The sequence below is a fragment of the Acyrthosiphon pisum genome, chromosome A1 (genome assembly GCF_005508785.2).
Source record: "Acyrthosiphon pisum isolate AL4f chromosome A1, pea_aphid_22Mar2018_4r6ur, whole genome shotgun sequence".
In the NCBI taxonomy this organism is placed as follows: Eukaryota; Metazoa; Arthropoda; class Insecta; order Hemiptera; family Aphididae; genus Acyrthosiphon; species Acyrthosiphon pisum.
The window spans coordinates 28,251,202-28,265,531 of NC_042494.1; the positions used below are offsets into that span (position 1 = coordinate 28,251,202).

Sequence of the window (14,330 nt, forward strand, 5' to 3'; positions counted from 1 at the left end):
AAGTTTTGTTAAACTGTAACAACTGAAATATTCAACTATTACATGCTTGAATTATCATTTTCTACGCAGAATGAAATTTAAAAAATATATTTAGACTAATTTTAAGCTAATAAACCATGATTCTACTGACACGGTACGTCAGTATGTTGATAACAACAATGTATGATAAAATATTAAAACAATTACCTATTACATAATATATACCATGTTGACTGAAAAAGTAGATATATCTAATACAAATATATTTATATATGTGAGTAAATTACTAACAGTAGGTCATATTAATAAATTATAAAGCATCATCCTTATACTCGTACTTTGAATTTGAATCTAACACAACCATTACAGTGAGTTACTCAATTACGAAGTGCGCTCGAAACATGCATACAGTAAAACGACTTTTTTTTTTATGTTTTTAAAATGTTAGTCACAGATCTTTGTTCTATATTTACATATGATACGATTTTACTGGTAGAGAACAGCCAAAATTAAGAAAATAAAGTTAAATGTTTTCCTAAAATCATAGATAATATTATGAGTTTGTAATATAAATAAATACAACATTATGATGACCACTTACGTGCTATCTATATTATTATTAAATTACAATAAAGTTTTTAACAATAATATTTCTTATGTTAACATTTTATATTTGTTCAAATTTAAACTTTACATTTTGCATCGTCTAATAAAACCAAGGAGTTTATCTTTCCTCTTTTTAGGGCATGTAAAATTCTGTCTAACTCATGCAATTGACAATTAAACTAAATGAAACACGTTTTCTCATACATCCACATAATCAATGTTTATATTCATAAGTAATTATATTTTCAAATGATTTGTCAATAATAATTAATAATTATGGTTATAGTACGATTTCACCATCGTCATCGTCGCACAAAAAAATTAATTCTTATGGGAAATATAATATCCTCTGGACATTTGATTAAATTATAACGATGTATAATATGTATAATATTAAAGACAAGATATAAAAAGGTTTATAGTTTTATTATGGATATTTTACATACCTAATACCTACCTATAATATTTATGTTAATGTTTTTTTCTTAAATAAATTCAAATGTTCCTAGAACCCGATGAATGGCAATTATTCACCTATTAATATTAAAAATAATTCTGAAATTAATAACTGAAGTTTATCAGTAGGTATTCGATGAAATATATTAGAGATATGCAGTCTATATTTTATTATGTTGTATAAATTTACCATTAAAAATAATATTCAATAATAAGTAATATTATTAATATTGTTTATCATTTGTATTATTAATATCATTGTCAAAATCATAGGTGCAAATATAGGGGGCTGGGGGACTTTAGGCCCACTTAGAGTCTCTATAGCTCCCCAAAAACTAATGATTTCACTACTATAATTTAAAAGCATCATAAGAGTTCAAGTATAGACCCGAGTTTCAGCCCCCCTCCCAAATTTCAAACACTATTTAGTCTTCTGGTCAAAATTGTAATATTATATTATATATATTGTACTTGGATCTTACGATACGAAGAATTTAAACAAATAAATAAATAAAAATATTTAGTATGAAAAGTCCACTATAATTATTTGCATTATACTAAAAAATAAGCATAAACACTGTAGACTTCTATCAGATTTTATATCTTATTTTTCATATGGTAAAATATACACATATATTATGATATATGTCACTTAATAGAAAGAAGATTATTGATTTCATAACAGTGGTCATGCAAATAAAACAACAACAATGCCATCTTTTTATTTTCTTACTTGCCTAAATTACTAATACAATTATTTAAGTAATATTATAGGGTGTTACCACTGGTATCTTCCCTAATCTCATTATTCATATCATTCTTACTTGTCAGATATCAAACCTACTTATATTAAACTAAGAACATGTATAGATTGTAGATTTCTTCAAATAATAAAAAAAAAAAAAAAAAAGTAATGTTAAATTTAAAAAAAATCGTTTGAAGCACTATACTTGTGTTTATAAGATTATTATTTGCACCCAATGATTTTACGGGTCATAGTTTTCTATTATGATAATATGATACAAGCCAATTATAATTAATTAGTTTTTTGCTAATTGGTATAAAAAAAAATATTAAATAAAATATAATGTACCTGCCTATCTTTATTGGTATAATTTAACATGAAAATAAAATAAAATTGAACTTTTAATAAACAATCTATTTAACTATTTAATTTGGTTATATTATTAAGAAGAAAGATTTATATTCCTCACGAACGCATATAGAATGAGAGATAGTTGAAACCATCAAATACACCAAAGAAGATAAAATTCGACTGGGGTCTACTAGAAGTAAAACCTTACAGTTTTCCACCATGGTCTATCAAATTTTTTGATAAATATGAAACTAGCACAAAACAAAAAAGAAACGATGAATCCAGTAACATACCATGAACATTTAAGAAAAGTACTAGACAACTACCAAAACTGGTATATGTTCTTCACAGATGCTTCAAAAACGGATAAACGAGTCGGCATTGCAACTGTACATACATATACAATAATTAAATACAGATTACCAAATGAATGTTCCATTTTTTCCGCAGAAGCAATAGCTGTTCTTAAAACAACAGAGCACATTCAAAAAAAAGATAAAAAGTCAACAAACAACCTGATACTCACTGACTCATTGAGCACACTACGAAGTCTAGAAAATATAACAAACCCAACAAACATCGCCAAAATCATTCAAGAAAAAACCAATGAAGCTTAGGGGAATAAATATCACTTTTATATGGGTACTGGGTCACGCAAATATAAAAGGGAACGTAATGGCGGACCAAGCAGCAAAGGAAGCGACACAATCTGACAACCATATATAGTTTTTGGATATCGTAACATATGACGACATCAAAACCCATATTAAAAACAAATTTCAAAAAAAATGGCAAATGCACTGGTTGAAACAAAGAACCAAACTCAGTGAAATAGAAAACACAATACTAAACTGGCAAGACCCGAATCTCAGTAGAAGAGAAGCAATTCTAATTAATCGTCTCCAAATAGGCCACATAAGGCTGACTCACAAGTTCCTTATGGTTAAAGAGGAGCCCACCCAATGCACAGTCTATGGGGTTACTCTAACAGTGAAGCACATAATAACTGAATGATATCAATACGCTGACGAACTCAGAAAATACAACATTCCACCCAACATGAACGAAGCATCGAAAACAAATCAAACATAGTAGCCTTCCTAAGGAAGACCGAACTATACAATAGAATTTAAACTTTTTTGTTAATGACAATGAGAAACCACTTATTATGTATATTTTATAAAAACTAATAACCTTTGTTGTTGATGTTTTTTTAGTTTAATAAAAAAAAAAAAAAAATGAATGACAGATAAAAATTAAAATTAAAAAAATAAACTCAATATATAAGTATCAATGAATTTTGTGATATTCGAGAGGTCTTCATAACTCTCATCAAATACAATTTAATCTAATTTAAGTACCTACGTTGTAATGTTCTTAGTAAATTTGCATATTTTTTATTTTTTTACGTAGCATTGTCGTTGTAATGTTAAACATTTAGTTTAGGTTAAAATTGTATATGATTAAATTTACCGTTTTGTTATAATGTTGTGGTAAGAAATTAAGGTAGTATAACAATAATATTATAAATGGTATATTCGCTGGTTGAGGACCTACTTATAGTGAGTAGGTAGGTAATAATATTAAAGAAAATTATATGTAACTTCTTCCTGATTACACTCTGTCCATACTCTCCATCACGTAGCCATAAGGGTTACAATTATAATTTAACCATGTTGTTATATTAACATGTTATACGATATCCTTAATGTGTAAGATATTAATTGTGGACACTAAATTGTTTATACAAGGTATAATAAGAAAAAATTAACCTAATTATAAAGTGTAAACTCATATAATATGCACACAGTTTTCTTAATATTTTTTTTAATTATTTCGTAATTTATATTAGTTGAAATGTGTTTATTCCATACTATAGGGAATTATACTATTCTTGGATTAATATGCAATTAATTATAATGATTTGGGAACATGTTCCTCTTAACGAAGTTTTGAGTTTAGTATGACGAACTTTAAAAATAAATAAGACTCAAGATACTCATTCTCAGATTTTAATCGGACTCTGGTTTCAAATTACTTGAACAATACCACAGCTGCAGCAAATGAAAACTCTTATTTCCAAATACTAAATATACATTTTTACGTTATAGCTAATACAATATTTATTTTTTTTTTTGTTATTTGTCCATAGCATAAATGAAAAAATATAAAATTTTAACTTAAATTTATTATTACAAAGTCTTCTGTAATGTGGTTTTTCATACAGTGTCCGGTGTTCCATCATTTACAAATTTAATTATACCACAATGCAACCTCTTCCCACACATTGCAATATCCATTAATATGTTAAAATATAATACTATCTACCCCACATAATATATTTTACCGATAATGCTCAATCACAGCAGTCCAGATGATTCTCTGGATTAATTTGAAAACTATCGAATAGGGTAAAGAGCAACTTTATCAACCAGATAATATGTAATAATTAAATTTAAAATAATCACTATTATTCATCTAGTCCACCATTTTACATTCATGATTATTTTCCATAGAATATATTTTTAATTATAATGTCAATACTTATAGCCTTACATAGGTAATTCATTACATAATCTTCATACAAACTGTAACAAATCACAATAAATTGCATAAATAAATTTATTTACAGAACTATCAGCATACTGTTAATAAAAACCACAACGTTATTTTTATTCACAAATAGTTGGTACCGGGTTTCCTTAGGAATTTTGAAACTCTACTCTTATTTACCATAATATATCACAATTTTGTCATGTCCACATGAATATAATTTATTACAACCTTACTATTTATCCTAGTGGAAATATATGGCGAACAAGTCAACTGTATAAAATTAAAGTAAATAAATATTAAATATACATAATAATAACGCATGCACGCTATTGCACAAATAGACTTTAGTAACAAGTAACCGGGTGTCATCTAGAAATCAACCCATGAATTTCCAAATAAAATCCTGGAACCATTTTTTTTATTACATAATAAAGAAAAATAACGAAAATGGTTGAGAATAGTAGATATTTCCTATAAACTTGTACAAAAATGCAATTAAATTAAATGACAAGATTACTCTTTCGCAAATTCCCGACGAAAATTATATTTGAAAAAGTGACATTTTTCCGGTTATAGTACCTATGTCTTTGAACAATCTACATTGTACTCTATAAATATTGGAATACGGAAACCTAAGGCGATAAATCAACAAAATATAGTGTTAAATTAAAGTTTTATCCATCCGACAGAATTCACTCTATGACCTAAGAGACAGGTATTTTTTTTTTTTTTTTTTATTAAGCTTAAGTCCGGCAACTATGGCCATTAGCTGTTTTTTTGTTTGTAGGGGGAGGAACGGTTGGAACGGTTGGTTGTAACATGTTTGTATGTGTGGCAAGGATTTATAACTAAAAATCCCGAGTGGGATACGAACCGATACGTACACTAAGAGCATTTCTGCAGTTGAGTGTACGGACCGCGCCACATAGTTTTGCTTGTATACTGGAATAAATAATAATACTTTATCAATACTAAAATAAATTAAAGGCCTTCATCATATATTCAAATTTAAAAACATCCCAATCATATTCAAGACAACATAGCGTAGATAACCTCAAGTTAAGAAAACATACCACAGCTAATACTCATTTTCCAATCGATACTGCTTACTTGTTGATAAAATAAATAAAATAATCTATATTTATTTGCATTTTCTGTGTGTAATATTATAACTAGTTTTATTTTTATAATTTAATCAAAAAACAGATAACAAATTTAATTCAATTTGATATAATTTATGATAACGTGATTACATCTATCATCAAAATAGTTGTACATTTTGCATTTATTGAATTTTAATTTTTTTCCTAATTTTTTTTTTTTTTATTGAGTTAAGGCTTCAATATTTGAGGTAATTAGCCTGAAGGTAATTTTAGTCGGTTTTTTATGGTTGGGAAAGGTAAGATTTGGAACACGTGTATATGTGGTGATAATTTGTCACTTAAACCCGGGCGGTCATCCAACTGGGAACTAGCGACACCGGCTAATGCTTAAACTCAGAACACGTTAGTAACTAAGACCAACCACCAAGCCACGCTAGGCCACTGTTATCCTAATTGTAATATTGAGCCTAATTATTTATCTTAATACATAGGCTAAAATAGGCTAGATTTATGATATGTTTTCTAAATTTTATTTTTGTACTATTTTCAAATAAACGAACAGTATAATATTATATTAGTAGCATTATAAGAAATTTGAATAATATCTGTGTTAATAAATATTTAATATCCTTCCATACATATATTATACCAAAACTACAAGTAAAGTAATCATTACCTACGTTATTGAACTTGGCTATTATGATGGAAGTTTAAATTACTAGATAAATCGTAGCTTATTGCTGTGGTTGATTATTTGTGAACATTAGCCAGACACGAACAATTGAAATACACAAAGTCTGGTATACAATGGGGTGGTGGCTGCCATAATGATAAATGATTGTAGAATCTGCAGTGACCGCAAACACGTATAAAATACCAATACTTAAAATCTGTTGCATTCATTTTAGTAAAAAAAAAATTTAAATTGCTAATGTGACACCACGTATACTATAATTAGTATTATTATACTTCACAATTCTAAATTATCGTATCGTATTGTTCAAGGAATTCATTGAATATAAAATACAATAATTATTGCTCAATACTTATATATTAGATTGTTTTACCTAAGGAATACGATTTGGTAAGTAAGACGTGCATTTTCAATCTTCATAGTCAAAATCAATGAATTTATATACGTTTAAATAAAAATATGACGACGATTTTCTAAAATATTTTCCACACCTTTGATTTTATCGCCTCGTAATTTGGTACGCATATCTGATGTGCCACTACCATTTCCATCATATACTATTCAGCTGTGTTAGACTTCACTAAAATTAATAAGTATTGACTCGTAATCGAGAACGTAGTTACTGTGAACCATATTTGTCTGACAACATTAGGTATTCAATTTTAGTTTAGACTAAATTATTTTTTTTAATTTGTCTGAATAAAATAACTCGATTTGTTTTCATGTTATCTTTTAAATGATCATTTATAAAAGAAATTGTAATATTCTTTTAATTTATGTTTCCTATAAAATGTGATGATCATGTAATCAAACTTTCAGCTCTCCAATACTAAAAAGCGTATTAAAAACATACTTAAAACTATTCAAGAAATAAAGTCAAAGTAATTTTGATAAAATTAAATCTCGGCTCCAAATTACATTAAAAGAAGCAATACATTTTAAATTAAATAATATGTTGTTTTAAACATTTATCACACGAAATAGCCTACGTAAAATTCCATCTATTTATTTAGATAACTATCCCTGAACTTTGGATTTTATTAAATGATTGGCGATAGTCAAACATTTGAAAAATCGACGAACTCGATTTGATGTATTGTAAGTGTGGCAAAGTATACAGGTGTATCGTCACAGTTGTAATGGTTTTTTTCAGTATGCACATCTCCTTCACCTCTGGCCCATATCGTAGTTTTCCACTCCTGAAGGATAGATTTTTCAATGTTAAATAGGTATTATATATGTATATGTAATGATAGCCAATACGAAAAGGAGAACTACCATAATATTGGTGAAGCGAGGAAATATTTGAGCGTGGGGTACGTATCAAAAACTTTGATGATACCTAACTATTTTGCCATGTGTGCTACTATGTAGTAGATTTTGGGTGTACCACGTTATTATGTAGGTCACTTTAATGGATGTGCTTAATTTGAATTTAATGATAAATCATTGTATGCTTAAAACGATTTTGAACGGAGACAGTCTACATTTCTCAGGATATTTTGTTATAATAAATTATTTAATATTATTTGTTTTAATATCACTAGCTGATATTATAGCTTATAAGTCAATACTGATGTACAATAGAACAGTGTAAATAGGTTCGTGGTATAAATATAAGTAATACCTTGTGCGTTCTAAAAAAAAATAACGCCCAACAGCTAGCGTAAAGCATAATATTGTCATGATGTACTGGAAAACGCGACGACATCCGTGCTGCTAAATAGCCTATTTAAGACGCCGTGTTATCATTATTTTACAAGTGCCGAATATAAGTAAGTAGGCAGGTGAGATCTTATAATATTGAACGGTGGGATGGAACAATGGAGTTAGCTGAGTGGGTTGAAGCCCTCACATCCAAAACGTCTAGAAAAATATTAAAAACTAAGTATTTTATATGCTATTTTTTTACATTTTCAACACCACCAAGCACACCATCGTAAAACAAAAAATGACTTAAATATTTTGAAACATTTGATTTAGGTTAGAACTTCGCGTACGTTAATGTAGTGTTATTTTTTTATCGTTGTGAATATATGTTAATTTAAAAAAATCAAAATGCGTAAATTTAACATTTTCAAAAACATGAAAAAGAACATTTGTTTCACTCCCTTAGGTACAGATTTTTTTATAATATTTTCAATTTGTTTTCTTGTGATATTAAACATATTTATTATTCCCCACCCAAACGACCTCCCTCCAAAAAAAATACTCTATATATACCCCTCCAATGAAAGGATAGTACATCGATAAAATAAAAAAAAAGTGAATCAAAGTGCGCTTATGATGGGTTATGCTAAATCACTTTAACTCTTTTTTACCACAGTTTAATCATTTAAATTACAGGAATCCCTGAAAATAGCTTAGTAAAAACAAGAGAAAACTGGACAAAACAGTTATTTTAAAGTACCAAAGTTTTTTTTGAATAAATTCTAAAAACTTGAGTTCTTTATAAAGAATTTCATTAATATGAAGCTTTGTGTTATAAATTACAACGCATGTTTGGTTTTTAAATCAAAATCACCTACAAAATTACCGGCCAACTAAACGTAGGATACTAGGATCCATGAATTTCGCAATTGCAAATAATGTTGATCCAATTATCTGTTCAATAAAAATAGTTCTGCACATACAACTATATGATTTAATTTATTTGACATGTTATAGGTAACTATCATTACATTTTTTATATAAAATTGATTTCTATACTTAATTTTATTTTGAATGAAATTAAAACAATAAGAAAATAAAAATAAACACTAATAAATGTAAAAATAAATAAATATATTCAATATCACAAAATTGCTTTTTAAAAATATGCATCACTTTTTTTTCTTATGTAAATAGATAGTTTTAGTTTATATTTGAGACTTTTAGCCTGGACTTCACGTATTTGGTTATATCTAACTTTAAGTGTCTTTTTATATTAAATTATACATAAAAAATAAACAAATGGTTGATTTACTCGTTTTTTACTAACGATAGACAAAGTTTATTATTTTATCGAACGTTTCTGAAATTAAATGTGATTAACTGTGGTCTGTTTAATATCTCATGGTTTAATCTTACCGATTATGTAGTAAAAATTAATTATCCTTATATTAAGTTCACAATATTTTATTTGGACATTCTAAAAAATTGAATATTCCATTCATACTATAGATTATGAAAAGCATTAATCCTAATAAATATACGTCAACAATTATATTTTATATTTAATCAAATTTAAAATAACGATCAATATGTTTTTTAAACACTTGTGTTTTCTATGCATAGTAGCTCAGTTAAATACGATTGTTATAGAAGTATGAACAAGGAGAGAAAGTTTAATTTCTCTAACCCACAGAAAAAAATTATTTCATCACAAACATGGAATACAAAATATTTTCTTAGACCTAAGTAGGTAAAAGCACTTTAATTTAATTTAAAGAGGATCAAATATTTTATTTAAGATTCTGAGCAAAGCAATGAATGTATTGATTTTACAAGAATGTAATATATTTTTTTATACATTTTTGTTTTTTAACTGTAGGTACTTAAGATTTTCATCGAATATTTATACTAGAATTTACAAAAAATGAAATAATTTTCAAAATATATTGGATCTTTTTGTGCGATTTATAAGTATTATTGATGTTCAACTTTATTTGAACTATTTTGATTTATGTACGATAAATTTTTTTTTAGAATATTTAAGCTGGAAAATATTGTACAAGTTTCCTCGAGTGTTGAAGCATCATCACATAAATAATAAGAAAACGTCTAGCCACTTAGAATACGTACAGCATTAATAATTTAAAGGAGCACACAACACAAAAAAAAAATTATTTAAATTATTTTTACATGTTAAATTATTGTAACTATGGCTATATGAAATGATTTGGTGAAAATCCGATGTAAAAAAAATTATTACTTTAAGACATATTAAGAAATGTAAAATAGCCGCGTGACGTCATTGGGCCCTACTCATCGTAATTGCCTATCTTATACGTGTAAAAGTTCCTCGCTTCTCACAACGATTTACCCTCCTAAACATTTTATTTTTGAAATTTAATTTACGTATAAATGTGTGGTTTTATGTGTTTAAGACGACGCAAGAATTAGAATTTCTATATGACATTTAGTTTTTTTTAAATATTAAAAATCTTAAAAGAGACATTTGGTTAAACGGCACGTCATGGCGAGCGTCGCGCGGCGTTCGAACAACCGGTCCGCCGACCGCCATGACGTGCCTAATTATAAATATAGTATAATTTATGTTTTGAGTGGTAAATATTATTTTTTATTTATATAAACTCTAATCAAATACAATATTTGTGATTTATAACCACTTAATTTTTAAGCGAGTTATGCTCGTTAATAACTCGTTTAAAAATTAAAATATAATAAAAAGGTCATGAAGTTGTCTAGATAATAATCTTACCTTTAGATTTTATAGGAGGTTAATTTACTCTAATTTTTAAGCTAACGGAGCTACATGTGTTCTGCTTTGCGTATAATTTGCTATGTTATGCACTTGTAAGACGGAGACAACACATGCGAGTATCACGTCCTCTTAATTGTTATAAATATAGATGGTTATTATTATTTGGTTTTACAAGAGAAAGTATAGTTGATTAATTTAATGTCATTAAAAACATCACATGGGAGCATGGTAATCATAAATTTGTTTAAAATATTAATTTTTTTGAAGCATTTAAGAAAAGAAGAAAATTCTTAAACTTTGTTACACTTTGTAGTTTTGTATTATTTCTTAGAATAATGAACGTCAATGTTTTATCAGAGTCAACGATAAACACCATAATATAATAATTTATTTTAACCGAGTTCACCCATAAATTAGATCTATCAGCCTTCATTCGTAAATGAGATGAAATAAAAGTCAACTAGATAACAGCCAACATACAAAAGGAATCTACATATTTCTTAGTCTTCTAAAAAGACCGTACAATAAGTTGTTAATTGTTATGCTACAAAAATATTTAATCATATTTTCGTTACATTTTGATAAATTACATTTTTAAGAAAATTATTATATTTATATATTTAAATTAATAATTAAAAACAATTTTATTTAATAAATATTAATTTTAAAAATAATGGGTCTCGTTGAACTTTGTAATAATAATTAATACTAAAAATTATCATCATTGTTACTTATTGTTTTATGTGTAAACAGATTGTAATATATTTTTAATAAAAAAAAAAAAAAAAAACTAAAAATTATTTTTTATATAAAATATGACGAAAAAATGTTGATACTATTATCTTGTGCATTATGGTTTTTTATCATATTTAAATAATTATAACTATTAATATTCATCAAATACAATTAAATAACTAGGTATATTTAATAAACAAAAAATCTAACCATTTGATTAATTTTCTCAGTTCTTATGACCATTGGTATTTTAGGTATTTTTTTACCATGACTTTCAATTTTGTAATTATATGCACTTTTTATGAGTTTTAAGGGGATGGGAAACAGTATATTTTTGATTATAGTAGACTTAAAAGCTGCACTATTAGAAAAATGGCCTATTCAATACTCTTCATAAAATTCTTCACAGTTTCTACATCCTATGTTTCTATGAAAATGATTATGTAAGTGATACCACTAAACTCGCCAAGCCCTCATATTTATGAGTTCCGTTTCTCAACACAAACCATAATTTTAAAACGTAATTGAGGTAATAAATACAATGTAGTCACAAGGCTAGATTAAGGGTGGGCAACCAGGTACTGCGTACACCCACCTGCTATAAGTAAGTACCTCGACGATATTATAATTAAGAATAAAACAATGACACAAATACAATAATACTATCCATTACATGGATTATTTTACTATAAAATATTTTAGTCTAACCTCATGTAATAACTATTTATTTAGTTAAAAGTTAATATATAAATAAGTAATAATAATTATGTGAGTTATATTTAATTTAAAATTAAAAAGTAAATATTTATATGGTGGGGTACGCATAATCGTACATTCATTCGAGGTGCTATTATCTACCTTTAACTCTTAGTAGCCATAATGTTTTAGTGATAAAACGGCGCCTTATACAAACATTTGCTGTCACCTTCTCTGGAAAAAAAACCATACCTCACATGGAATATTTTTATGAAGTTGGGATTTATGTTAAACTCTAAGCCACCGATGACCAAAAAAAAGTAAAGAAAAAATACATAATCGTGACACAAATAATATTGTTTGCTTTAGTCTACAACGGGTACATAATACTTGAAAATATAACAACAAAATAAGCAATTATGTTATCGAAACGTTCAAAACTAACCTTTTATGAAGTCTATAGCCATTTCCAATCCATACGTATCCTTATCGCAGTCGTCCAATATGAGGGCTCCAATTTTAAACTTGGTCCACTGCTTGTTAATTTGATCCAAGGTATAGAGCATCGTCTCTACAGTTTGTATACCACCCTGAGCCATTATCGGACCGCAAGTGAATTGTGTATCCTCGCGAGAATGGACCATCATCAGTCCACCGAGAAGCAAATCGCCCTCGACTACGGCCTCTTTTTTCAAGGGCCATATAAACTGTTCTGTGGAAAGACCGGAATGCCGCATATGGCGCATACGCACTTCCGGAAACGGAGGCTGTGACACTCGACGAAGCCATCCCGTATGATTCAAACACACCGCAAACGGAGACCACAGCACAACTAGAGTTATGAGTGTATAAAATACTTCTCCCATTTTTAAAAGAAATGAATCCGATCCAGTGTCCGCAATAATATATTATGGTGTCTCGAAACTCAGGTACCCATCGGTGAATCCAATCGTCCGACCTACCTAAACATAACAGTGGACACATGAATACAAAATCGTAGAACCTTGTATATAATAAAACATATATAAATATAAAAAAAACAGCGGAAGTCGATCTGCTGTATAGTAGCTGTGTTGAGAATTCCATTCCCATTTACCATTGGGTAAGTGATTTCAATGGATGTATTAAATATTTAAATTTGAATCTAAAGTAAATCATTTTATACGAAAAACAATTCTTATCGGAGATGGCATGCCTTTATTTTTAAGGATATTTTATTATATACCGATATATTAGAAATTAATTTTTGTATTATTAGTACGTATTTAATACGGCAAGTTGAACAAATTTTAGATATAAAAAAATTCCATATAATATTAAATAGTAATTGATATTATTATAAAATGTAATAACAATTTTAACTTCAGATGCTTATATAATTGTGCTTCTATAGACTATAAGTAATTTTATATGATATCTGAAAAATGTATTATAGGTACTCTAATTATCAAACTGTCGTACATTATTGTTAGTATATCAAGCTCCAAATGTGTTTATGTACTTAATAGGATTATCGAAAAAAATCTAAAAATTTAAGAGATGCTATTTGAACGATAAATTTTCCAAAAGTTATTTTAGAAATTAAAAAAAAAAACACAAAATACCACTAAACATAGTAAAAACACGGTTATATACTATATCCAGCATTGAAATTAAAAATAGCTCTTCTTTTCACCTTTCTTTCCTCCAAGACTCGATAAACTAAAAACCTCCACCTTAATTTAACAATGTATGAAGAAGCTAAAACAATTAAGAATTAACCAATCATACATCTTATAATTTTATTTTTTATCTAATATCCACAGTATAAATATTAATTGTTCAAATCATAATATGTTTGAGCCTTTGAGTTCTAACGAATAACCGCAGTAGTAAAAATACTTATAATTTTCACGAAATGTTTATATTAGCATTTTTTATACATGGCATAATATTAAAAATATTTTAAATAAATCAACGATTTATTAATGAATTCAAATTTAA

The 14,330-nt window shown here is 27.4% G+C and overlaps 1 protein-coding gene across 2 annotated transcripts in view; it reads right to left on the bottom strand.

The window, feature by feature from the left end:
* LOC107882629 (metabotropic glutamate receptor 3-like) overlaps positions 1-14,330 on the bottom strand; it is an 85,254-nt gene that overhangs the window by 18,601 nt on the left and 52,323 nt on the right. For both annotated transcript variants that reach the window (XM_029486889.1, XM_029486888.1), the window contains exon 2: positions 12,793-13,309. In XM_029486889.1, the coding sequence (XP_029342749.1) occupies positions 12,793-13,213 (421 nt within the window). In that variant the 5' untranslated portion in view covers positions 13,214-13,309. The remainder of the gene's footprint in view (positions 1-12,792; positions 13,310-14,330) is intronic.